This window comes from Corvus moneduloides, chromosome 6 (genome assembly GCF_009650955.1).
Source record: "Corvus moneduloides isolate bCorMon1 chromosome 6, bCorMon1.pri, whole genome shotgun sequence".
Lineage (NCBI taxonomy): Eukaryota > Metazoa > Chordata > Aves > Passeriformes > Corvidae > Corvus > Corvus moneduloides.
This window is the reverse complement of record NC_045481.1, coordinates 21086805-21113497: the sequence shown is the minus strand read 5'-3', so window position 1 is coordinate 21113497 and position 26693 is coordinate 21086805. Positions and strand designations below refer to the sequence as shown.

Genomic DNA, 26693 nt, shown 5'->3' with positions numbered 1-26693 from the left:
CATATATTAGAGGAGTGGGCCTAATTTTGAAAAATCAGATTAAGCATTTACTGCTTGTGGAAACAGGACCCAAATCCATGACAAAAACTTTTAAGAGCTCCTATATTCAGAATGATAATTTTGAGCACAGAAGAATTATCAATGTGTTCCAGAAGGGAATTTCTTAGCCAGTAACTTTTACCAAGCAAAACCAACACAAGGAGAGGAAGCAACTCCTTGTTTGGGCTCCAGCAAAAGTTTTTTCTCTAAGAACTAGCAGTTCATTTTATATTCTGGAGCACAAGAGTCTTTATTGTTGGTCTCTTGAAAAGAAGATTTCATCCTCAGAAATTTTTGTTACCTCTGTGAATGTTAACTCCTAATGCAGTGGTCTCAAAAATATTTTGTAGCAAATACATGCCTAGATTACAAACTAGTGTTGTGTTAGAAAAGGATAACATAGTTTCATAAATTGTCTGTTAAGCAGAAAAGATGAATCAAAGTGCTTGACTTGACTTCTCAGTTTCATACATTATTTTGTACGTCTCTTACTTTCACATTTTTAACTTTCCTAGTTTGAAGTACTTTGAGTTTTTTGAGACTTCCCTATTATAGAAGCCTCTGTATAGCACTACTAATTTTAATTTCTAATTCAAATCTAAGTAATCCTCTTGAAACTGCAGGATTTTGTTACATGATAGCAATGTTGTATCATGTTGCAATCTGGTTAAACTTGGGTAAGCAAAGTAGGTAATTTGCTGCCTAAATTGTTGCTGGCATACATAAATTTTCCCTTTATCATGCTGGAACGATACCCAGTGTTAATACTCCACCAGCCAATAGAAAGGAGCTTGCAGAACTGCCCTTTTGCTGCTGAAAAACAAAGTTCACCTGTATCTGTGCAGAAGCTGAACTGTGTTGTGTGGACAGCAGCCAGCGTGGCTGTCAGACCGGTGTGTGCTGGCTGCTCCTATGAGCTGTGTGTGCAGCTGTGGGTGCTGAGCCACCCTGAGCTCGGGGCTCCTGCACACACAGCCTGACTCACTCTGAAACTGATGGCTCTGGAACTGCAAGCATTGTGATGGTTCAGGCTGGCCGAAAGGGCCCTTCTGTCACAGTGTTCTGCTAATCTCTTTCTATATCTTATTTTCCATTTAACAGTAAAATTAACGAAGTGTAAACCAATACCCATCCTCAGAGCTTAGCTATTACCTTAATTAAAAAGAAAATATTTAATGTGGCATTGTTAAGATCAGCACTTGGCTAATGTTGAATTGCTCAAATGTAACCAACTGTAACTTTGAAATACTATTTAAAATGTCTTTAATTCAACATTTAAGAAAGTTGCTGATTTAACAATCCAGGAAACTCAGCTCTGATCACAAGCACTGTACCTTTAGTAACATGAGTCATTGCATCTGTTCTCTTTTTCAGCTATCTCAAACACCCAGTAGAGACACTGATCTGTGCTAGCAGTAGTATTTTGGTACACAGTATTGATGCTTTTGTGGGTCTGCTTCCTCCTTAATCTCTCCCATTTTTCCTTTTCATAGTTTTATGAGAGACTCTTCAGGAAGGAGCAATTCAGATCATTGTTCTAACCCTGGTATACAAGACAAAAAGCACTATAACTTATAAGTGACATACACAAATGGAACTGCAGACTGTTCTCAAAATTGCTTGTCACAGCAAGAAAAGTACACATAAACCCATAGTCAAAAGAGGGAAATGTTCTGAGACGTTAGTGGTCAAGACCCAGTATTGTGGCTTACATCATTTCTGGAAAGTGACTGATCTGGATATACTAGGGCTCTTTGAGTTGGACAGAAAATAGTTCATCTTTTTGACAATGAAGAGTGGAAATCTTTGATTTGTGTTCAGCTGGCAAATGTGGCAGGGTTAAGTGCAGGTTCCATTTGCGTGTCAATGCAATGATAGTAAAGTGGCTTTTGCGAGTAAACCACAGGCAAATCTCAGAAAATAATGCAGTATACCCAGTCCTCCACTGCTAACAGGGTTAAGAAGACTCAGAGGATCAATTTAAAGCAACAGTTTTCAAGCCAAATGTATTTCTAGATAAACAACACTGAAGTCTAAGGAATGCTGCCAGGATTAAACAATGCTCTTAATTTCTAGTTAGCAGTTGATCTCAATCCACACAGGTAACAAAAGAAAATGCCAATTCTTCTGTAGATGCTTGGTAGTTTCCAGCAAATGAGTTAGAGTCTCAGCCCAACTGATAGTGGTTGGAAAAATTGCAAATCACAAAAAAAGTCAGGTTTTAGTATGCACACAGAATAATTTCGTACCCCTTACTGTCCATTTGTCCTGAAAACCTGAAGAGAGAAAGTGTTGTAGGGTTTGAATCTCACTCCTTTTCTTGGAATCCTCTCAGAAGGTGCATTGGCTAATGAGGATGGCACATAGGAGGAGTATTAGGAAGGAGTTTTCCTTGCTGTTTGTTGCATGCAGTTGGATGTTTAAAAAAAAAGTTACTAATGAAGTATTGTATCTTGCATGTCTATAAAGTTATCCAGAAAAATGGGGAGACACTTGGAACAGCTACCTCTCTATTGCTTTGATCAAAATTGGGACATAGCTGTTGGCTTTTTTTTTCATTTCCCTCACCTTTTTTTTTTCTTTTATTTCTTAAATGCAGCTCTTGCTATTAACCTTTCTCACAAAAACAATAAAGCCTCTTTCATGCTTCCTTCCCATTTCAGATCATTCTGTTGAAGAAGTGTTTGCTACAAAAGATAGCAAGGCTTTCATGTTCTTTTTTCTTCTTGAAACCACCTACGTAGTTTCACAAATAAAGAAGGAAATATAGCCCTGAAGGCTGGGGGAAGTGCATGTCTCCAGTGCCACCTTGAAGGCTGCAGAGTTGTTAACCACTGACTGTGATACTTTAGGGTTGCATCTTTGTTGAATATGCAACATGAAAAACAAAATCACCCCCAAACAATCCGAGATGTAGTCACCTGAAAGAAGAAAGTGCACCATGATAAAAGTGAATTGATAATTGCATTTTAAAAAGCACCAAACCAATATAAGATTCAAATAACTTTGCATGAAGAAATTATATTCAACAAACTTTCCCTTGCCACCATGTAGCACGTGCTTCAATGTCAAGAAGAGTCCTTATTAAAAAGACCGCAGTGTTATCTCCCTTGATAGTAATTCTTCTTATAGTTCCCTTGAGATAATGATTCCCAGAGTTTGGCAGGGAGCTTAAGGAAGGCCAGCCTCTTTAGTAAGAGCCACAACCGCACTGAATAAATATAGTATACAAAATCAGAAGATTATGATATGTCTTTTTGAAGGTCATAGTAGGCTGCACGAGCCACCAGTTTGATGTGGTTATGCTCTGCATATAATTTCAATTTGAGAAACTCACATATTTCATTGTCTAGGAAAGATAAAAATAAATTACAAACATAACAAAGCAAGATTTTAACTGGACACATTTTTAGAGTTTGAATGCTTTCCACTGAAGATAATGTTGCTGTTTGTATTCGAAAATTGCGTCTTCAGGAAAAATGAATAGCTGAAGTTTAGGCTTATAAGTGATAAGAACATTTCTGCTTTATCTCATTTTGTCATCTTTTCTCCTTCCTTTTTTTCTTCAAAGGAAAACAGAGGATGAAAATACAAACCAAATGGAAGAAGTAATATCTCTAGAAATTAAAATTCTGACAAAATTTGGGTAATTAAATAAAACAATTGTAATGTTTTTATTGCTTTTTCATTTCATTATGGTAAATCTGAGAAGTTTAAAAGCCATCATGGTGTGGAATTTTTTAAATCTTTGATACTTTTTTTTGAAACAAACCTGAAGTTTTGAACCAGCGGTTGTGCTCTCTGAAGTATTCTGGCCATTCATTCTCTTTTCCCACACTGGGACAGTTCTGCTAGGGTTTGAGGCTCATTGATGAGAAGCTGTGCAAACCCTTCTGAAACTTTCAGAGGGCTGACGCAGGAATTTGCTGTGCATTCAGGCTGGCATTTGTACCCATCTATTTAGGGAGACTGTATTTAGGTTAACTTGTGTTCTGGTGTGAAAAGAGACCGTCGTGATTTTATGATACCGAACTGCAATCTGTTTGTTTTATCCATCCTTTAGGTGTTAGTATAGGTTATCTTTGCCTGCAGACTGCTGTTACATGAGTTCCCTGGAGCTCCTTTCACTTATGTCATGTACTTAATTCTTCTTTGGTCCAAGAGCATGAATGATGTTCGGTGGATCAGCATAAATTTCATATTACTAATTCCAAAGCAATTGTACCCATTTTCTGAAGGAGAGTCTTCGATTATTAATATTGTGATGAAGTACAAAGCAATTTGAGGATAGCAATAGTTATTCAGAGGAGCAGTGAGATTCCACGGAGATGAACAGGACCATTGCAAAAAGCAGATACGTGCTATTTTTGTTGTATTTTCTCATCTTCTTCCCATTGTAATGTGGCTAAACGTAGAACACATGATAGCTACAAACACAGACAATCCATGCCAGCATTCCTTTTTGTTTGTTCCTGAAGTGCTCCCACATACATACACATACTGTGTGCTTTGTTTTGTTGCTATTTTCTTTATAGTCTGACAAGGCTGTGTCACTAGCATTGTCCACCAATTTGCAAAATAATATTTTGAATCTTGAAGATGTGTATTATCCTCAGGAGAAATTTTTTTTTTTTTGCATGTGAAAGCCAGTGTTCTTATAAAAAATGGCTGTTTTCACTATTGTATAATTTCTGATTAGTATATAATTATATACTATGAAGGTAGCAAGGGACTGGCACAGTTTGCCTAATGAAATGGTGGCTGCCCTATCCCTGGAAGTGTTTGAGGCCAGGTTGGATGGGGCTTGGAGCAACTTGGTCTCCTGGAAGGTGCCCATGGCAGGGGAGGATGGAAACAGATGATCTCTAAGATCTCTTCCAGTCCAAATCATTCTATGATTCTATGTACTATTTTTAAACTGACAACACTAAAGTTTCTACTGAACTGGCTGGTAGTTGCCCTTTAAAAAGTTCTTGAAAGCCACAGTCTGTCTATAGCATAGGTATAGCAAAGATATTGAAAGGATGTGACTCCTCATTACACTATTATGCATGGACATAAGCAGACCCATCAATAGAGTTGAGAAAGTAGGTAATTTTCAATGATCTTGTCAACTGTTGCTTATCAAGAAGGTTAACTAAAACCAGCTTCTCCTCTTTTAATGTAATTCAGAAAATATATGACAAAGTATCAGTGAAATCATTCTAAGATTTTACCAAACTGCAGGGAAACCCCTTCCATTTACAGTGCAGTTGGGTCCTCTTAAATAAAAGATGCCTAGAGGAATGAAATGGGGAATATATTGGGAGAAGAAACAAGTCCAAACTTTGGTGTGACAAGAAGGAGAACTGCGTGAGATGAAAGGTTATCCAGGGTTAGTGTTCAGACTAGTCAGGAGAAAAAAAAAATGCCTATAGACTTTAAAGCCCATAGGAAACTGGGGCACAGCTAGTGCAAAAGATTAAGGCATTGGCTTCCATGCAGCAGTGGCCAGGTGACAGTGTGATGTGCAGAGTATCCTGTTATACCCCAGGGCCCAAGGCGCTGCACTCCTGTGGGCCTTACCATTGAAGCTGTAGTGAGAGGCTCTAGGGACAGCTGCTGATCTCCATCACCTTTTGCTTTGGTGTATCCCAGCAACCAAAGTGCCCAAATAACCATTTTCGAAAGCACTCAGTTATCCCTTAAGGTTTTCAAGGAGCAAGCAGGATTCATACAGTTTGATGAGACTTTCACCCTGGCCAGCTTCACCAGCTGACCACTGCTGCCTGGCTGCATCTGCCAAAATGACTGTTGGCTCTAGCCCCTTTCCAGCTAAGGCTTCTTGACTCTCTGCAGGCAGAGCTAAAAGGCAAGCAGTAGGAATGGAGAGGGGGTCCTGTAGAACTGGCTAAGATGTAGAGATGCAGAAATGAGGAAGGCGATCAACAGTTTGGTCTGTCAGACTGGCTTTCTAGCCACCATGCTGCTTTGGTTTTAATTCCTTTTATCAGAAGTCTGCTGTATCTGCCTTCCAAGCCCAAACTCCCATGCCATATGCTGCCAGTACTGTCCTCCATCTGCCTGAAGACACAGACAACAGCCATAATAGTTGGTCACAGACATTCATCACCCTTATTGCATCTTCAATTTGTATTTTACAAGATCAGCCTGTTGCAAGTTAATTGTTTCTCCCAATCAACTAGTCAGATGGCTAAATTGTGTAGGAAGGAGAAAATATGGAAAGTTGGTGCTATAGTCATATTACTGCAAAAAGATAAGGTGCATCTTACTTCCTTAAACAAAATGGCAGTTCTTTAAAATTTGATTTTTAAAGGCTATGTTATTTTGTTCTGAACATACAGTATCAAGCTAAATCCTTTTTCATAGCTGGGTCCTTTGTAGGGCTTTTTCCTGAATAGAAATGTCAGGGTTTGACCTACTATTTTCAGCAGCCTGCTGACAAAATAATGAATGAACAGAAGAACTCTGTTCTTGCACTTGGGTAATATTTACTGAGTGTTGCTAAATCACAAACTGCTGTACGAAAGGAAGAAAAATTTTCCTTCTAGTATGTAAGCATAAACTGTATAGTCTAAATCACAACAGTACTGTATCTCTAAATTCCTTTGGCTTCTCCAGTTTATTCAGAAAAAAATTTTTTTGATCAAGGAATGGACATGTTAGGGCTATTTTTTTACTGGTCTTACCTCCCATACCCTGAGCTTCCTTTACTTCAGTGTTCCTAATGGTAGCTACAATGATTTCTGAATAAAGGATTGTCCCTAAAGGTTGTCTTTGTCCCTTCCTACAGGCCTGATGAAACATAGCTTCTTCCCATGGAAGTTAACATGAATAAGTGAGTGGCCGTAGGGACAAGGGAGGCTGAGTACTGGAATGCATCCTTATGTTAAGTTCTTTTGTGTTTCTCTCCCACTGATTTCAAAGTGTTTTAGAACCTACAGGACACTCATCTTCTAAGCACCTCTGGTATTACAGTAGGATTAAGATCTCAGCACAGTCCTAAGACAGGAGTTGCCTTTGATATATTGGTTGTCCTTTTACATCTCATAATATTTTTCCTAGAAAGTGCAGAGAAGATATCAGGAAGAAGTATGGAAACTGAAATTGTGACATTAACCTTCTCCTTACTCACTACTTCGTCCCGCACCTACTATGCAAAAAAATCTGTACTGGAAGTACTCCAGCTTTCTTTATGACATCCATTCCCAATAATCAAGTTTCCATTTGACATGAGAAGTTCTGTTTTAACTAACATAATACAAACTTGGCAAGGGGCTCAGCTGATATGACTTTGCCAAACAGCTTTAGAGTAAGCAAATTCTGCAACACAAAATAAATATGCAAATAGCCAAATTGTAATTTTTCCCAGCGGCCTATCTCGATTCAATAAAATTCTCATCTTTGTAGGAAAAGTCGGTCTTGATGTGAGGTGCTATTTCCAACAAGTTTCAGATGTAGCCTTTTGACCTATTTCATAGTTAGTGCATCCTATGCATATGTAAAATATGAGTGTTTGAAATGTTCCTTGGTAGCAAAGTTAAGGTAATGTAAATTGCTAGGTAGTGGCTTAAGAATGAAAGGACATTTCAATTATTTGCTCTGTTCCTCTAACTTCTAGTTTCTGCAAAATTTTGTCAAGTCATTTGTCGTCATCTCTGCTTTCCAGCATGCAAATGGTACTGGTGGCCTCCTTTGTGAGCTGTTTCTCCAAACCACTATGTTCTCCTCTTCTCTTTTCCCATCTCTGTCTAATATTCCACTATTTCTGACCTATCAGTGCTCTGTCATGCAATCTGTAGACTACTAAATTATTTTGGGTAATTAGACTATTTTCATTAGAAATATAAGTTTCCTATACTGCAATGTTCATGTATTTTTAATGTTCTGCTTCCATTAAAAATCTTAGGAAACCTCTTTGATTCAGGATTAGAAATGCCTTCAGCTGGAGTCCAGCCACATCTAAAAAGCCACATTAAACTAACTTTAAAAAAAACCTGCCATATTTAAAAAGTGAGCTTTGAAAAGCTAGGAATAAGCTGTTATTGAATCCAGGTACTGTTTTTATGTTTACAAATCCTTATATTTCCTTCTTTTTCTTTTTGCATTGGAGAGACCTATTAAACCTTGGCTTAAACCACTCACTTGTCTGGTAAAGAAGACTACTTTGGTTACAATATGCTGTTGATATTATACAGTTCATGGAATCTGTTTCATAGATTTCAAAAGGAACCTAGAACACAGGCCCTGGATGCATTAAATTTTATGAGAATTCTATTCAATTAAAATTCTGTAAAGAAAACACTAAGAAAAGAAAATACAGTAGTATATAGTGCTTAGTCATATAATGCCTTTGAACAAATATTTTTGGACCACTCTGAAACCCTAGAATATTCTTTATGATTAAGAGAAGAGAGTTTGCAAAAAAATATACTCTAGGCAAAACCAAGTTTAAATAGATTAACTTTGTCCAAAGCCTCTTCAGCCCTTGCACTTCTGTATCTATTGCACTTGGGTTAATTGGATGGTGGCAAGTTGGTATTTGTGATCACCTTTCCTGTCAGACAGCAGTGTCCTTTTTTAATGCCATCTTCTTGACGAGTGCTCACTTTTCTGTGGGTTATGGGTTGAGACAGACAGCTCTGATTGCTGTTACTGAGTAATATATATGCTGTGCCTTCAGCTCACTGACATCTCACAATTGTACCAATGCTTTTGATAAGGAAGCCTAGTAGTTAAGGTACATAGTTTATTCCACACGGCCTGTAAGTATAAGATCTTTAATTCCATATTTTGTGTATGTATTGGGTTTGTATGGCAGGGTTTTGGTATGAGAGGGCTACATAGGTGTCTTCTGTGAGAAGCTGTCAGAAGCTTCTCTACTTCCAGTATGATACCCCTAAATGAGTGGGGATTAGCAGCCTCTTGGCTGGAGTTTCACCAGCTGTGTAATAACAATTGTTTTTTTGCAAATTTTGTGGCCTAAACACACCTGCATGTGTTTCTTGAAATATTTTACTGCCTGTTAATTGACTGGCAGTGTATTGGTGCTATCCTTGGTAATGGGAAAACAGATTTAATTGGGCGCACCATCCTAGGCACTGAATGGCACGGAAGGAAGCCTCCCTTTTAAGACTGATGAATATCACTGATTACTAGACTTGGCAGGTGTCAGATAGAAGAGCAACTAGATGTGCCACAGCATTCCCCAGATTTTGTGGAAATGGGTTTAGGGGGAGCTTAGTACAAGCCTCGTCATGGTAACGATGAAACTGTTAATCAGGATACTCTGCTTGATATTAATTAACTGCACTGCAACAACATCTGGAGGCCCCACTGGATACCAGGGCTCCACTGGGGAAGATAACATACAGATATACAGTTTGATAATCCTTTAGATAATGTAACTTCACATTATAAAAAGACAAACTGGAGAGAGAGAAATGAAAGTGGCTTTTTCAAGGTACAGCAGAGCAGCAGTAAAAGCAAAAATCTTTTCTTTCAACCGTGTACTCTATCTAACTAGTCTTGATTACCTTTGTGAGTTAAAATTTAAAGGTCTCAAACTGTACACAAAATATGTTAACTTCTGGTGCAAAATTAATTCCTAAGTGTAAGTCTCTGATATTATATATTAATGTTACCTAAACCACTTCAGTGATACGTAAAGCTCTTGTCTGGTGCAGGGTATCTCAGCTGAAATAAACAAGCAGCTTCCACATTTCATCTCTTTTCTTGGTGCACATATCTTGTGTGTGTTGTTGTACATAATGAGCCACTCCTGCTCCTGGTAGAATTGTCACAGAATTGAGCTTCTTGTCCATTTTTTGGCTTGTCTTCAGGGTAGTTTTGTTTATAAAAGAAACTTTTATTAGACAAAAGGCAAAGATTGGAAGAGGAAAAGACGCAGGGAGAGAAGGCGATTAGGCAAAATTAAAGCAAGAGAATGGCAAGTTCACATCCCACTTGTAGCTCTATTGCTGTAATATTGCAAAGGTGTTTGGTCAAAAAAAATTGAAGAACAGGAGATAGGCGTACTTTAGTAGCAGTATATTGCTGTACTACAATTTCTTGTAGTATGGGCCATTAAATAAGTATTATATTACTGTCTGTGTCCTACATAAACATTCAATGGGCAAAAAATGAAGGGCAGTTTGGAAAATTTGTTAAGCTCTTAACAAAGAAACTGCTATAAATTTTACTTTAGCCAAATAATGTAATATGTCTCCAACCAATGAGTAGAGGTTGTTTTTCAATACAAGGAACACTTCCAGAGAGCACTCCTGAATTAGACTATTGATCATGGTGAATAAGCCTGAAATGTGAGCCCCCATGGTAAGATTGTGTACTTTTGTAAACTAAAATTAAAAATTTCTGGTGTCTCCACTTGAAAAAATGTATAAGTAAAATGAAGGAGTTTCAGGGCCATGGGGAAATTGAAATGAAGGATTGGAAATCCTGCTTTCAAGCAAAAAACTCAGAGAGCTGAGTGATTTTCTCTTACGCTCTATAAAACTGAGAAGAGAGTTTGCAGTAATGGAAAGATGAAGCTGGAACCTTAAGTCATCTGCTTTAGAATTTTTTTTGCTCGGAGGATGGGCTAAAGGCAGCAGCCTGGCCATGGCAGATGTTGATCCAAACTACCTTTCCTAAGCCTTCAACAGAAAAGATTAGATTCTCATTAATCTTTCCCAATTTCATTGTTTCACCACTTCTTAAAATGAACAAGGATCAGGAGAAACCTTCCAGAAAATTTTGGCTTGATCACAGACTTAGAAGTCATTTATGGCAGTGTGATGCTAGATGGTGTTTCAATATAGGAAGTAACAATTAAAAGAAACAATAACAATCTGCTTTTCAGGAAGAGCTGAGCAAAAGGTTATATTCATATAGTTGTATTCAATGGCTCTTGATTCTTCCCATGAATTTGGTACTTTTTTGCTTAAAATAATTGTCAAATGCTTTTATTATATATTTGTAGTTCTTTGAGTTATAAAGAAACAGTGCTGAATCATTGCTTTATGAGTATATACACAGTTTCAAGTGTACTACTTTTTTGAACCTTTTAGATCTCCTCCTTTTCTTTTCATGATGGCCTGTAAATTTCTGTGTACTGTGTTCAAGAATTTAAGTCAAAAGTCCACCATTAACTTATAATAGTGGTTTTCCTTTTGTACACTGTTCCTTTTCAATATAATTCTTGAATTCCACCTGCCTTTTTGACCATGTTCAACTCTAGGCCAATCTCATCAAAGAAGCAACTGCAATGAATCCAAGGCTTCTTTCCTCAGCTGCAAATCACAAATAAGTGCTGCTCTAAAATATATCCTGTAGTTTAAAAAAGAATCAATTCAGACAAGATATATGACCTCCTATAAAATTTTAGAGGAGAGTAGATTATAATAATTGTCCTTTTTAGCCCTATAAATTATGTATCTCTGAGAATTGCTTCTTTTAAAAACCATGCCCCCAAAGGGTAATAATTTCTATTTATTTTATCCTCTGTGTGTGTGTGATTCTTTCTGATAAATAGGTTTGTAACTGGCACTGAGTAGATCTGGTTGAGCATCTTAAAGAAGCAGTAACAAACAGTATATAACAAAAGATGACCTACTGCTTCTTTTAACAGGCCTTAAAAATCAAACAAAATTAGCTGACCTGTGTACTTCCTTTCCCCTTAACAACATTTGTTCTTGTTTCAAGGTAAGTGTAAAGTGTTGGCACCCTGAATAAAAACTTCCAAGTCAGGTGAACTTCAGTGCCTGTAATTTCTCTAAGAGCATTTGCTGGTTTTGTTGATTATCATATTTGCTGGGGTGGCAATACTGATTCTTGAACGTACTTCCCCTGCCATCACTGTTTGGATAAAGGCAGACTTCATTCAGTAAACTCTCCCTTTACCCAGCTCTAGAGTTTATTACATATTGAATCCTGATTTCACACTTACCTCTCAGTGATATTAAAAACAGTACTAAATATGGCCAGTCAGAGTAGAACTAACTGCCTTATACTCTGTGCTGAATACAGGTTCTAATACCCTTTCTTAAATTCCCCTTCTTAAATCCATTGATACGTGTATACCAGAAAGATCTGTCCAGCCGTGCATTCAGTTCTAACTGCAGCCCAGAAGGGTCCTCTAAGGACAGTGCTGTTCTTTACCACCTTTCTAATCAGAAAAGGACTTTCTGTTTACATTGAAAGTTCACATAAAGTGATTTGTAGTTGTAGTAATAAATGAGTGTCCGCTGTGGAATATGCATTTATACCTTGAGTTCTCATGGATAACTCTCTACATTTAGCACTGTTGTGCAAAGCCCCCTGAACCACAGAAAGTGAGCAATCCTTCAGCAGGACTAACATCCAGAAGCAAGTTTGAGGCAAACAAAAATAAAAAAACAACCAGGCAAACAAAACAAAAGGAAATCAAGAAAAGAAACTGAAAACAATTCCAAAGAGGGAGAAATAAAAGTTCAATCTCTTTTTAAAAACATAGACTGCAAGTGTGAGGAGCCTAAGCAGAAGCAAGCCATTCCAGGAAGAGCAGTTCTCAGGGTTATAAAAAACAAAACAATTTTCCTGAATTTAGAGGGTAGTGCAGATGAAGTGTATGTGTGTGGCATTTGTGGGTGGGGAGAGAAAGTTTACTAAACCTTCCTACAGTGAGAAATGGCTTGTTGTATTACTAAAAGAGCTTGTATCCCTTTCAAATGAGAGAAGCAAAATCAGCAGTGATCTGCAGGACAGAGTAACTAGGAGTATTGTCTGCCAGGTTTGGGCTGATGTCTAGCCATGTTGGAACCAGCCAGGGTGGGAGGAGGAGGCAGTCTGTGCAGTAGTGGCTATTTAAAAAATTATTATCTAAAATGAGTGTGAAAAAATACAGGCTGGGATGGTAGTCAGATTTCAGGTATTTTTATAAATGCTTCCTTTAATTTTATATTTTGCTTCAGAAAAATAAGCAAAACAACATAAAGATACTGGGATAACTCTTCTTCCACTTGCATCAGTAGGCATTGAGTTTCTTCAACAGAATTGCTATTGATTCACATTGATGCAGCTGAGAGTAGGATCTGTCCTAATGCCTGGAGTTTTCTCTCTTGGTTTTTGAAATGAAATGCTTTCTGCACACAGGGAACAACTATATACTTTTAGTGTGGACTGTTTGAATTTTAGATTAAGAAAAGGGTAAAGCCCTTTTAAGAGCACAGAGTGCATGTATGTTCATGTATGTGTACCCTCTAACACTTTCCAACTGCTCATCTTACAAAATCACTGCCAACCCCATTTTACTTTCTTTCTACTTGGTCTGCTACAAAAAGACAGATGCCTTCAAAATGTAAAGGTATGGCATGGAGAAAGGAAAGACCTGACAATTTGTACAGAGGACAGGCTCTACTTCTTTTTGAATGGAGGGAAACAAAAGATAAAACATACCTGCTAAAATTGTCAGACCCGTTCCTGAGGTCCCTTTAGAAGAAAGGAACAGGTTTTGAAGGAGTTGAAAGTAGAAGCTGAGAAAAGCTTAGGACCTGCTCCTCTCAGACTGTAGTTGCTCTCAGGGCTGAAAGGTTGGGATTAGCAGTATATCACCAATGTTTAAGTAAAATATATCTGGATTTTCAGGGCTTGTAGAGCTTGGAAAGATAGGTACCTTTAACTCCTCTGTCATAGATGAAGACTCTGGTTTACAAAAAGGTAGAAGAAAAGGTGTCCAAAGTGAATTAATGCTTCAGGGCAAGCAATAAATTGCCAATCTCCTGATCCAGGCTGTAAAGTAGCTCTTGTGTCATTTAACAATGTTCAAAATGTTTGGTAATTGTGGATATAACAAACTGTTGCCAGGAGTCCGTATAGAGTAGACAGGTGAAGGAGAAGCCTTGTGCAATTTATTTTTTTTTCAGTACTTTGCACATTTTTTTGTTCTCATAATTTATCTACAACCATTCCATTATGTGATCATAACTATATTTCTAAAGTCTTAGAGACATAATGGCAGGAATTTATCTCCAGAAGGACTGTAAGCAATGAAATGGTAATGTGGCTTTTGAGGGCAGCAATTTTATGGGACAAATCAGCTCCAGACAAATTCTTGAAAAATTTTAAAAATCCTTTTAGGCACAGTAACCTTAAAGAAAGAAGAGGAAAAGTAAAACAGATTGAATGTTGAGTTCATTTCATTATTTATAAATAAAATGGTTCTCAGTTTTCCAAGACGTAATGCCAGCACTTGATGTCACTTGGAGATTTCGAAAACATTAATTAATGGTTGCCTTTTCATGGAAAGTTTTTGGGGCATCCAGTGAATACCAATATAGAGAGGAAAAAATTTGCACTGTCTGTTAAAATTCTCTTGAGCCCTTCTGGACTGTGTAACTTGTTTGCTCTGTATGGCTCTGTATTCACCTTTTTCCTTACTTATAGTTAGGATTTTTTTTTCCATAGCTACAAAATAAACTTTATAGGCAGTGGCTCAAAGGTAAATCTTTCTTTCTCACATATTTACTGGTCTAGTTAATACCTTTGCTTGGTTATGTGGAAAGAAAATCCAGCAGCTGAATGTGTGGGGAAAGGAATGAAAGGTCATGTCCATCATGAAGTGTTAAACCTTAATGGTAAAGCTTGTATTGCAGATTTAGCAGGAAGGTAGGTCTTGGTAAAAGCTGTTTTTAATGAAGCGCTGTAGTGCAGGAAACTGGAATTGAAGCGATATTGAAAATAAATTGAGGATCTGTCCCCTGTGTCCATGGTCACTGTTCTTTGCTGTAGGATTTTCTCTGTGCTTTGCTTTACTTTATTTTTTTTCTTCTGCCAGGAATGTGTAAACTAATTTTTTGTAGTGTCTGGTGCCCTGGAGATATAAAATATCATGAATAACCTGTATCTTAGGGTCTGTGTGTGCCGTTTGGCTTCAGTAGCCCTACTTTTGACATATTGTGTTGTATTGTGTTTTATCCTGGTAATTGGAGCAAAACCATTTTCATTACAAGTTCCTCCTCAATTCAAATAAGAGTCTCAGAAGTCGTGCTTCTGCAAAACTTGGGTTAAAGAGTAACAGGGAGCTCTGCCCAAGAGTCATCTGAAGAGACCTGGAATAGGCCATCCATCAGGCCCATGATTTTTTTTTTAGACAAATGTTTGCATTTCTTAATTACAGCTAAGTGTTACACTGATTTTAGGAGGGCTGTTTTTTCTGACTCTGGGAGGGGCTGGCTCTTGGGATGGAGAAGGCACCAGTTTGCTCATTTCCCTCTTCTCTCCATCAGACTAAAGGCCACTGGCATTTTGCAGTCCTCTTCTTCCAGAATCTTATCTATTTCCCAGTTTGCCCTCTTATCACTAGCCTTTTAAATAGGTCTTTTCCTTCAAGCCCTGGGAAAAGAAATGGTGAAAGGTACTATTCTCCTTTTCATCTAAGGAGAAATCAAAAAAATTTTCTCCTTCTTCAGAGATTAATTGAACTTCCCACCATCCTTTCCTTACTTGCTAGTTTTTACCTTTGCCTCATTGAGCCTGTAGGCTTAAAGGTATGCAGTTTTCACTCTGCTGAATACCTCTTAATCCCTTCCTCTTCTGTGGTGGTGGTGAGCTGTTCCATTAGAAGAGGTGCAGCTCTTCATCTTACCTGCTCATGCTATGCCTTCACCAAGGTGGACTCTTCTTAGAGCAGCCACAGTTTGCCAAAGAAGCTTGATGTATTGATGGCAATTAAAAAGCAATATGAGAGGTCCAGGAAGTTGATTGTAAAGCCACACTTTGCAAAACCACAATGTCAGTAGCCAGCTTACCTGGTCACTATATATTATAGGAGTCTTTGAGGAAAAAATTAATCACGTGCTCTTTGCTAATTGCTGTGCAGGTAAAGATAATTATATGGTTGCCAGCAAAAGATTCACTAAAACAGTGTTGGGAGATCACTTACTTCATATGTCAAAGAAGTGGTAAAGGTCTGCCAGCAATGCTTTTACCTGAAATAAATATTTGTTAACTGAAACTTCACTTATTTTTGGACTAGCATAAGAGAAGAAACATTAGTTGTTTTCAAATGGCATCTGAGTTCATGTATCTGCTGGGAGCAGCAATCCACTTACCTCATGTTCCAGTGAAAAGAGAAAGATGTTACTGATATCTTGAAGAAAAGTCCCTCCAAAGAATAACAGTATGAATGTACATGAAACTTGCTATCCAGCATACATTTAGCACAGTCAAAGATTTACTGTTGTAATGAGAGAAAAACCAAGATGCTTACTGTTTTAGTGCTAAACTTCCTGTAATTGAACCACTGTTCATGACCGCTTCAGCTACAGGACTGTCTGCTTTCCTTTTCTAAAACAATATTGTAGTCTGATACCAGGAGATTTGGTGTTAGGAAGAAAATATCAAAGAAAATAAGTGTATTGGAGATACAAGGAACTTGTGATGAGTATTTTGGTATGAGTAAGCTTTGAAATATAAGGTAAAGCAAGAATCAGAAAGGCCTCCTGAGAAATTGAAACATAGCAAAATTTTAAGGAAAAAAGGTCTTTTGATATCAGGAGACAGGATTAAATCCAGGAGAGGGATCCAAGGTGGACATCGAGTACAAGAGGAGAGGTTTCTTTCTCATTGCTGATTTTGCTAATGTGAATGTAGTAAAGTTAGGGTAACAGCCCTGAAGGATGGAGTCCTCTGCCCACTAAGCAGATATGTAACATAGGAACAGAACTGTCCCATGACCCTTTATTATACCTCAGGTTTTTTTCAAAGAAGATATATTTGCACAGACGATGGCCATCTACTCTCTGTTGTTGTTTCTTCCTTGATTTTTCTTTTAAAACTGTCAGCAAAGCTTCACAAATTTTATGGTATGGATGGCTAGCAAATGTCTTGATTTCCTATATGATACATTTTAGTTCTGCCTGTCTGTAACAGTTTTGGATCTGTGCAGTACACATAATATGCCTTCATAATTGTTGACACCAGCATACTGTGCCTCTCCTTACTCAATGTTTGAAGATGCATTCCTCTTAATTGTACAGTGATAAGAATTTTTGTCACTGGTTAAATCAGTAGTATTAAATGCATATATCTAATCTGAATATACTCTGGGTGTGTATTTTACAACCTGAGGTCATTGAATATGGTCATTACTTGGAACTGCTTGAGGGGAGCTGCAGAGGGAAGTGTTGTGGCTACTACAACAGGCTTTGCCTGCTCTTCCCTTTCAGTCAGTGACTGGTGGAAAATTTTAGGAAGACACTATGGAGGACTGCTTTATTGGTAAGGCACTGCTTGGTGTGCAGAAGAATAAGATGGGCTGTTCCTGTCTTTTAGGTATTTTAGCAATTAGCTTCCCTCAGGTTGTCAAAGTCAGCTAATTACGTTCCTGCTCCCTTTGAGTTCCATTCATCTTACAACTGCATTCTTCCTTCTGGATCCCACAGTTGTTTGTTTTGGGGTGAGGACTGTTTGTTTCCCAAGAAGAATAACAGAACAAAACAGGTGTTGGGATACAGCCAGTCTGTGGCTCCATTTTATATAACAAATGACTTGTAATAATCAGTAGAGATGTTGCTCAAATAACTCTTTATCCACATCTCCTGATTTTTGTTGCCTGGTTTCTCACCTGTCTTCTGTGATGTTTTACGGGAACAAATGAGTCACTGTCCTCAGGTGAATGCTGTAAAGAACAGTGTGAAAGACAGCATTTGCATTGAAGCAGAACCAATGAAATGTGTCCTGAGAAAGCTCAAAATGATGCTTCTGTGTATTCTTCAGTGCCATCTACTGGCAAAATTACCCACTAGAGATTTATAGGCCAAGAACATTCTCCTAAGTGACAGCAATTTAAAAACATTTGTTTCTTTTCTTCTTTTAGGAGCAAGGCAAGATTGGTGTAGTCTTCAATATTGGCACAGTGGACATCTCTATTAAAGAGGAAAGCACACCTGTAAATGATGGCAAATACCATGTAGTACGCTTTACCAGGAATGGTGGCAATGCAACACTTCAGGTTGACAGCTGGCCAGTGAATGAACATTACCCCACAGGTACAGATATTTTTCATTTTGTTTTTCTCTTGCAGTGTATCTGTACCTATAAACTAATGTTTAATAACAACTGGTTACTATATAAATCTTTGTTGCTTCATCTTGATAATAAATTCACCAGCCTGGTGATGCATTTTCTGTCTCTTGGAAAACAAACTAGTGGTCCTTTACACTGGAAGAATAAGCATGCCAACTGTGTGGTATGATGTACATGGATCATGCTTTTTCAGAGGTCTCTCAGTGAATCCTGGCTCTACACAGTGTTACAAAGTCATTCAATGACAAACTTGGTTTTGCTACTTGTGATATTTTCTAAATATTTAAGGTAGAAAAGTTTTGAACAGACTTGATGAAAAGGAGTGGTGACTCTAGCTACACCCCAGATACTGTCTATATAAATATATAGTAGAAATGTAAGGAATGTGAAAGATTAAGCCAGTTTTTGAGCGGACCTTATGCTTGCCTTGTAATTTTTTTATCGTATGGATTTCACTTTCTCCCTTAGGTTTACAGATACAGAGGTTAACACACCATCTAACCAAAACTGACAACTCCTAGTTGACTTTATGTCCAAATGCAGTGGAACAATTCAGTATCTTTGGAAATTATCACCCTAAATCCATCAGAAATAGTGAACAACTGGCTCTTGATACGCTATCACGTATTTTATCCCATCACTGGCAAATCACAACCTTGTGATACTTCGTCACCATGCTAAAAGATCAAACTTACTCCAAGTGAAAAACAGATTGTTGTATGTGATGCTGACAGTGCATTAGATAGCTGAGGTATGATGATGTGTACGGTTATAAAAGGAAGAATGAGCACAAGAAAAGAACTTCAGTGTTAATGACATTCCTCTTATTCATATGTTGCCTAAGATCAAGCTATGATCTTCTTGGTTTTCAATATTTAGTCTAAGCAACATTCAACATTTATTTCTAGGTTGTACAGTAGTAACTCAGGACAGAACGAAAAATTCTTGCTAGTTGTGTAGGAATTTTTCAAAAGAAACTTAAATTATGGGAAATATCCTAACTTGAGGTTATATGCCAATTTATGTGACATTATACTAATAAATTACTCCAAGGGGATGAGTTCATCTCTTCTAGTGCACAGGAAAGTTTTTAAATGTGAGTCATCTATGCTGTGTTGCTCTCTACCACATATGTCCCTTTGTCAGTGTTTTGGTGAGATACATACAAAAGGATACATTTCCATTATTAACCTTATTTCTGTGAAAAAATTCTTTTTGAAGAATGCCGTGACAGATATGCTGAGTTAGATTCTAGCTCTGCTATCCATTGGTTTGAGAGGAAAGTGGGCTAGGAAAGGTCCAACTGAGGATCTTTCTGCTCCTTTCATCAATTATTTTGTAAAATACCTCCAATCCAGTTGGCAGCCAATTACAGTCACTACAAACCCTATGAATAAATTTTCTTCTTCCATTGCTTGCTGTAGTAAGTCTCTGGTGTAAAGAAACAAAATATTCAGCTCAATGCTTTAGAGATTTTTTTTTTTTTTTTTTTTTAAGGGAAAATAAATCACACTCAGAGACTACCTCAGTACCCTGGGCTTCTGCCTTGGCTAAAGATATTTCTGTGTTTTCATTAGAAGATGTATGGTTTTATGGAATCAGCATTAATCTTATGTTCTGGGCTAGTATTGAGTGTATGCAGTTGTACCCTAAGAAAAAAGGACACCTTTATCTTCCAGACACCTTTTCCTTTCCACGCATGTATTTCAATTTCTGTCTGTTTGTAGATGATGAATTTTTCAGCCTGTCCCTGTGAAAATAAGGCTTATGGGACCATACTTTGCATGTGCAGGTTTTTTCCTTATTTCTTTATTTCCTACTTCTTTCAAACCAATATTTTAGCCAAATTAAAAACAAGTAGGGTAAAATTAAAAAAACCTAAAGATATTATATTGCTATGGGAAAAAAACGCAAACAAACCAACAAACAAAAAAAAAACAAGGGAGAAGGGCAATGTTCCAGCCTTCCCAGAGAAAAGGATTGTGGCTTGATCTCAATTCATGTTAAATACCAGAATATCCATATAATAGAGTGGCATTATGAATGCCTAGGATTCAGAAAAGATTCAATGAATCAATAATTACAGGAAACCAATACTTATTAGTCCCATCTTCTGGGAAGTCAATGGTTTAAATAAAAAGACTAAACAGGGGCTTTTGAAATTAATTATTTGTTGTCTTTCACAAACCAAACTTGCACTATTGTTTTTTGAATTGACTGCAAAACCAAACCTGTGTTCAGCAGAAATTCAGGTCTGTACAGCCTTTGTGTTTGGATGGACCCGGGTTAATCCAGTGTGTTTCAACTGGAACCTGCTGAAAATTTTAATTCATATCAAACTTGTGTGAGAGTAGCTAAGTAATCCCTTGTGTTTCACGTAGGATCGTGTAAATTCTGGAAACACAGTTATTCATAGTGTTTAAAAAACATTGTATTTGTAGCCCAGGCATGCTTGGGCACACTGTAATGAACAATTTAATGTGTACTTGGTTTTCAACACAGTGCTGCAGCTTAATGTTTACAAATTTTATAAACTATCAAATGTATCTTCTTTGTCATCACACATGGTACAGTCTTCAGTCAGGGCTGCATTCTGAATGGCATTTCCATGCTCCTCTCTGAGTTTTATTACTTGTGGAAGGATTATACATTAGACTTATAATTACTTGCTCAATGAAAAGTACAAATAAGAGTTGGATATTCATTAAAGGAGCAAAGTGAGGGAATACTGGCTTTCCTTAAAATACAGTCTTTAGTTAAATTGAAATTAACTGAAACTAGCCCAATGGGACCAAAAGGCTCCAAAGCTGTATTTTTACAACTTCAAATAAAAGACAAGAAAAATAGAATAGCAACAAACTTACATTTCAGGCGCTGACATTTTGGGTTTTATAGCATCCAATTGCATTTCAGTCACCTGCAACACAAGCTTTACACTTTCTTGTTAGGAAAAGGGTTAGAGAAAAACGGTAAAGGAGGGAATTAATTTGGAGCTAAGGTTGGCTTTGTGACTGAAATAATCCAAATCACTAGGGATGATCTCTCATATTTAGTACCATTCCAAAGTGCCAGTTTCTCTTAGTGGACAGAAAGACTGAACAGTGGCCCAGTATAGGTATCTGAGACAAAGCTCCTGAGAACTGGGAGATGTCAAATAGTAGCATTAGTACAAAGGCTGCTATCTGCAGTTCAGCTGTTGTGGTTCAGCCAAAACCATTGAGATGCTTGTGATTTATTTACATTAGTTTTGCCCTTTCTCCTCTCTCTCAAGAGCACAATAAGGAGATGGACTTTTTCCATAGGCTGTACTGATAGCCAATTTCTTCATGCTTGATTCATTAAGTTGATAGAATGTTTTGCATTCAAGGTATAAACCTTTTGCTGTAGTCTAAAGCAGTTTTCTATGGCTGCCTCCCTTCTGTTGTCTCACATGTGTCCATCCTTTTGTGTACGTCCCAGAAAACAGGTTGTGCTTGGTCATTGTTATTTTCCTGCTTTTATGTTCTTGGTGAGACCCTTCTCTACATCTAAATAAATATTTTAATGATGAAATTGGAGTAATTTTGGACCCAGGCTTCAGGAAGAGGAAGTATCTGACATGTTTTTGTTTCAATTAAAATGAAACCCATCAAATTTGAGAGAGTTTACAGAAATTTTCAGAACAGTTAAAAATAAATCTTCTGTCTTTACGCAGAAGTGGGATACCTCAGTCCCTAAGTTTTCATTAGTTCTTAGGCAGGAGGATATTTTTTATTCTGTTCACTGTCTTTTCCTTGCAAAGAAATACTTTTTCTGTTGCCAGATTTGCACCGTACATCAAAACAAGCCTGATATTCCTGTTCATTCATCCAGGCACTGACTACATTTTCTGCAGTAGGAAAAAAAAAAAAAAAACAACAAAAACAAAATTAGGTGAATAGGAGCTGTAAAGTAAGAGTATCCATGACACAAAAATAAAGTCTAATTGAAGTAATGTTTTAAAGGAGAAGATTAAGGGCAGGAAGGCAACAGGTAGGAAGGAGCTGTCATTTAAAGAAATGCATGATTCTTTTATCCTGTAGCCTGGATTTTTTAATGCATTTTAGAAATAAGAAACAAGACAGCATTAAACTGGATTCTTATCAGGATTCATTATTTCATCCATACAGTACATATTTTATATTTTTCCCCTTTATCATTCTCAAGTAATCTCTCAGTCTTCTTGGAGTAGTCTTTGCCCTTTCAAATTACATTATTCTGCAGGTTTTTTGCTACTGGATAGAAGAAAAAAAAAATATTTCATCCTCTATGCCCCTACTTCATTTGCTCTCTGAAGTACATTTCTGAGGGGAAGTTGTATTTCTGAAAAAGCTGGACAGTTATCTCTTGGCAGCAGAACTGACTGCTCTGGCAGGTAGTGTGGCCAGATAATTGCATACTTAAAAACAAACAGTTGATTCTGAGACCTGATATCTGTGCTGGGATTTTCTTTCAGTAGTTCCAGTTCCAAGGATTGCATGCCCCTGAACTGTTGGGCATATCTTCTTTTTTCAATTTCATTTCAAAGCAATGCAATTTGAACTGCATCTTTGTTAGTCTGTGTGAGACAAAGTCTTTGTCTATAATAATAAACTTTCTAGAAACAGGTCAAAGTGATAGTTGTTTAGATTCTCCTACCTGTCTAAAATGTGAAAGTCATCAACCTTGCCTTGCTAAAATGTATTTCTTCATCTGCTTGGTGGAAAGATCTGAAATGGCTTCTCTTCTTCTCTCTTCTCTTCTCTTCTCTTCTCTTCTCTTCTCTTCTCTTCTCTTCTCTTCTCTTTTCTCTTCTCTTCTCTTCTCTTCTTCTCCTCTTCTCTCTTCTCTCTTCTCTCTTCTGTCTTCTGTCTTCTGTCTTCTCTCTTCTCTTCTCTTCTCTTCTCTTCTCTTCTCTTCTCTTCTTTCTCCATTCTTTTTGGTTTTATTTAGTTTTTATCAACAACATTTTCTTTCTCTTCCTCTGTGATTTCCCAGCCGTGAGAGAAATAGCCTTGTATCTTACAAGCTAAATACAATTACTGCTATCAAAACTGGAGTCTTTCTCTCCCTGTAAATGTCTCTTGAAGCTGATAAGCTATTGAAAGCAAACTGCAGGCCTCTGCCTAATCCTGAGATTAAACATAACCACCCAGAAGACAGCAAGAGATAATTGAGGAGGGGGGGTTGGGGGAGGCAGGCAGGAGAGGCAGAGAGGAGGAGAAAGTGAGATCCTCTCCTGAGATATTAAGAGGACATACAGAAGGCTCAAGGTTATTTGTAAAGGGATTACACAAAACACACAAGAGCTTGTTATGATGAGGAATTTCCTCATATAATGCAGTGGTTGTTGTAGTTGTTAAAGACAAAATTTAGCAAGGATTTGTTTGATGGAAAGCATACAGGGGAGCTCCCACCCCTGTCTGCTGATTTTTATATATTATCCCCATCTTGTCCTTGAAATAGGAGGTCTCACAAGATTGTATCTAGATTCTTTGTGCATTCTATGGTTCATCTCACTGGCTTTATGCTGAACATGGGGAGACAGTAGATTTCCCAAGACTAAAGCGGAGGACTGAGCTGACTTCTCTGTGCTCTGTTTTGCAACCTAGGAAATAAGAGTGCCTTAACTATGAAGAAATAGTGTGTGATATCTGTATTAGTCTTCAGTTATAAACAAGGCAGAATTACTGAGGATTAATAGTTTTTATGAGTCAGCCCAATATAATTGAAAAAAGCAGTCTCATTTCTGGATATATAAGTTCTTCTTTATAGGTTTTTTTTAAATCAGTAACATTATAGTTTTCTCCTTCTGTAATTTTTTTGGGTCTTGCGCTTCTGAAAGCTTGTCTGTTTTTAACTGTTATCAATGGGATGTTACCTCTCCCAACTCTGCTTTATTTAATTTATAATGCATTAGACAAGAAAAGTAAGGTAAGTTTAGATGGTCTAATAGTAGCATCACTGGGGAAATTAGGAGAAGACTACGTATCCTTTCCTCAACTGACATGTGCACTGATATTGTAAATAATATGCCATATTGTGATTATTAGTTCTTGTGAGCTCAGTGATGCAAAGTCTAACACTGTTCAGGAAATTAACAAGGAAAACTCAAAAGCAGAACTAACTGACACGTCTGAGTCATTGCAACAAGTCATTTCTTTCTAAGTTTGGACTTATCCCTGCACAGTACCTCTACATGGCTCATATTGTACCACTTCAGTGATTTACAAATGTTCAGTAATGGAGCCTTATTAGAGAAAATCACTAGTTCTCTGTGCTTTTCAGAGCCTGGGTCCTCCTCCCCCAAATTTGCTTTGTGTCTTGCAGAATGATTTTGACATGTCATTTCCTCTTCTTTCCAGCCTTCAACCTCCCTCAAAAACTTTGGTTTCTGCCTTCTTGTGCCCCTGTAGCAATCTCTTCCTTCCCTCAGACTTGAGGCTCCTTCTCACTTCTGAAACTTTGCTTCTGAAACCAAGATCATAGTAAGAAGTTTGGCTGAATCCAGTTGTCTTCATGAAGAGGCAGATGGATCTTGTGCTGAACTGCGTGGAATAATTATTAAGATGTGTTGCTTGATCTGCAAGCTGAAGGGATTTTTTCTTGGTGCTACCAGATCCCACTGTGGTCTTAATATTTTTCTATCCAAATGCCCTTGTGAGTGGGCAATGAATAAGAAACAAGAGAACTGATTTTTGATTAGCCCTGTAGGCTGAATATAAACACCAGGGTTCTTGTCATATAATTTTTTGTGGATTTTGACTTTTCATATTGTACTCATTTTGTGGGACTTAAATGAGCTCTCAGATGCTTCCTATCAGCATGAATTGGAGACAGCATATAAAGTGCCTTTGACAGATTTACTGCATTTCATAATAAGCCTAAAACATATAAAAAGACAGGGTTAATAAAACAGAATTGGAGAAGCACATTTTGAAGGCAGTTCTGTGACATATGTTGAAAGATCTGCCAAGAGGGATGATTAAAGCATGACAAGTTGATGAAATCAAGAGTTGATTGTAGCTTGTCACTGCAGGGCTGTAGCATCTATAATATATTTATAGGATTGCAAAGCTGATAAATATGGCTACCTGATATGAACACTCAAGTTTTGGTCCCCTGCATCCCCTGACATATAAACCTCCACACATGAAGTCATCAACAAACAAACATACTTTGGAATTTGTGCAAAAACACTCATGTTAATGCATGTGTTTCTATACTAGATGATGGGATAGGATCTGACGTGATATAAAAGTTACGTAAATGTTGCCACTACACTTAGAGTTTAACTTCCGTGTACTTTCTGTTTTGCTTTCCCTCTGAAAAAATGAAGCTGTAGTTCATTTCCAATTTGCCCCATCCCCAAAGAGCTTCATGGAAGTGCCATAGGGATTTTCTGTCTTCCAAATTCTGTTTTTGACAACAGAAGAGAGAAAAGACAGAAAACCAAAAAAAAAAGAAAAAAGTGGTTGTATTGTGGCTTCCAGTATCCATTGCTCCTGTTTTGTTTCTTAAAACTGATCTGGACTGTTGTAACACACTGCACTCAGTCTGACTGAGCTGTAGTTTAAACTTCCCCAAGTACTTCAAGCCCACACGAGTGGCAGTCTATCGAGCACTGGAATTTCTGTCAGCTTGGCATTAAGAAAGAGGGAAATGCATGGGTCTGTATGAAGACGTGTAAGGTAACAAAGCAAAACAAACAGGACAATATGATTTAACAGCAATAGAGTTGAAAGAAGGAGTTTACCTAAGGAAGGAAGTAGACACAGAAAAGTATCTTCCTGCAAGTAGCCATGACCATCTAATTCCCACCCAAGATCCCATGGATAGTCTTTGAGATGTGTGAAAACGGAGAGGAATAAGAAGCATTCTTCTGTAGCGGTTTTTATTACTGCTACATAACAGTCACATAAAAGGTTATTCCAACATGCAAATACATGTCACAGAGGCAATACTAGTTTTAATTTACCCAAAATACTTTATCTTGTTTATAGCCTAGATAAAGAAAATACTACCAGAAAGTACTAACAATTTGAGGAAAAGTTTTTGTTGGTGATGTCCCAAAGAACAGAGATATGTATAATATTGCTGTTAGCTGAATTAGTGTAGTAACACTCTTACATCTTCCTGAATCAGGCTAGATGTCCAATATGTCAAATCTACAGATGAATACCAAATACATCAGAAGAAAATTCACTTTAATGGTCAGAATGACACTTCCTTCCAATGGTCCTGGATTTGGGGTTCTCTTAAGCCTGATTGTTCATCCAATCAAACTTCTTGAGTCTGAGACTTGTCAAGTGGCTGATGCTCCAGAGAATTACAGTAACCCACCATGACAACAACAGAAATATGCCCCAAAAGATGTCCTTCTAAAAAATTGCCCTGCTATTGCATTTGGTTTGTGATCTGAAATACAACGTCAAATAAGCTGTATGTTTTTGTATCATATCTACAGTAATTACATTTGTATTTCTCAGCTGGAAAGCAAATGATTCCTTTTTTTCCCCTCATTAATTTATTCAGGAAGAAGTGCTTGTGTGGAAATACTCCCACTCCTGCAGCTGAAGAAGTTACTCTGCTGC

General features: G+C 37.5%; 1 protein-coding gene across 45 annotated transcripts in view; it reads left to right on the top strand.

Annotated features, from left to right (window-relative positions):
• The window catches only part of NRXN3 (neurexin 3), a 982258-nt gene that overhangs the window by 830062 nt on the left and 125503 nt on the right, over positions 1-26693 (top strand). For all 45 annotated transcript variants that reach the window (XM_032113035.1, XM_032113016.1, XM_032113015.1 and 42 more), the window contains one exon: positions 17894-18065. In XM_032113035.1, coding sequence (XP_031968926.1) covers positions 17894-18065 — 172 coding nt within the window. The remainder of the gene's footprint in view (positions 1-17893; positions 18066-26693) is intronic.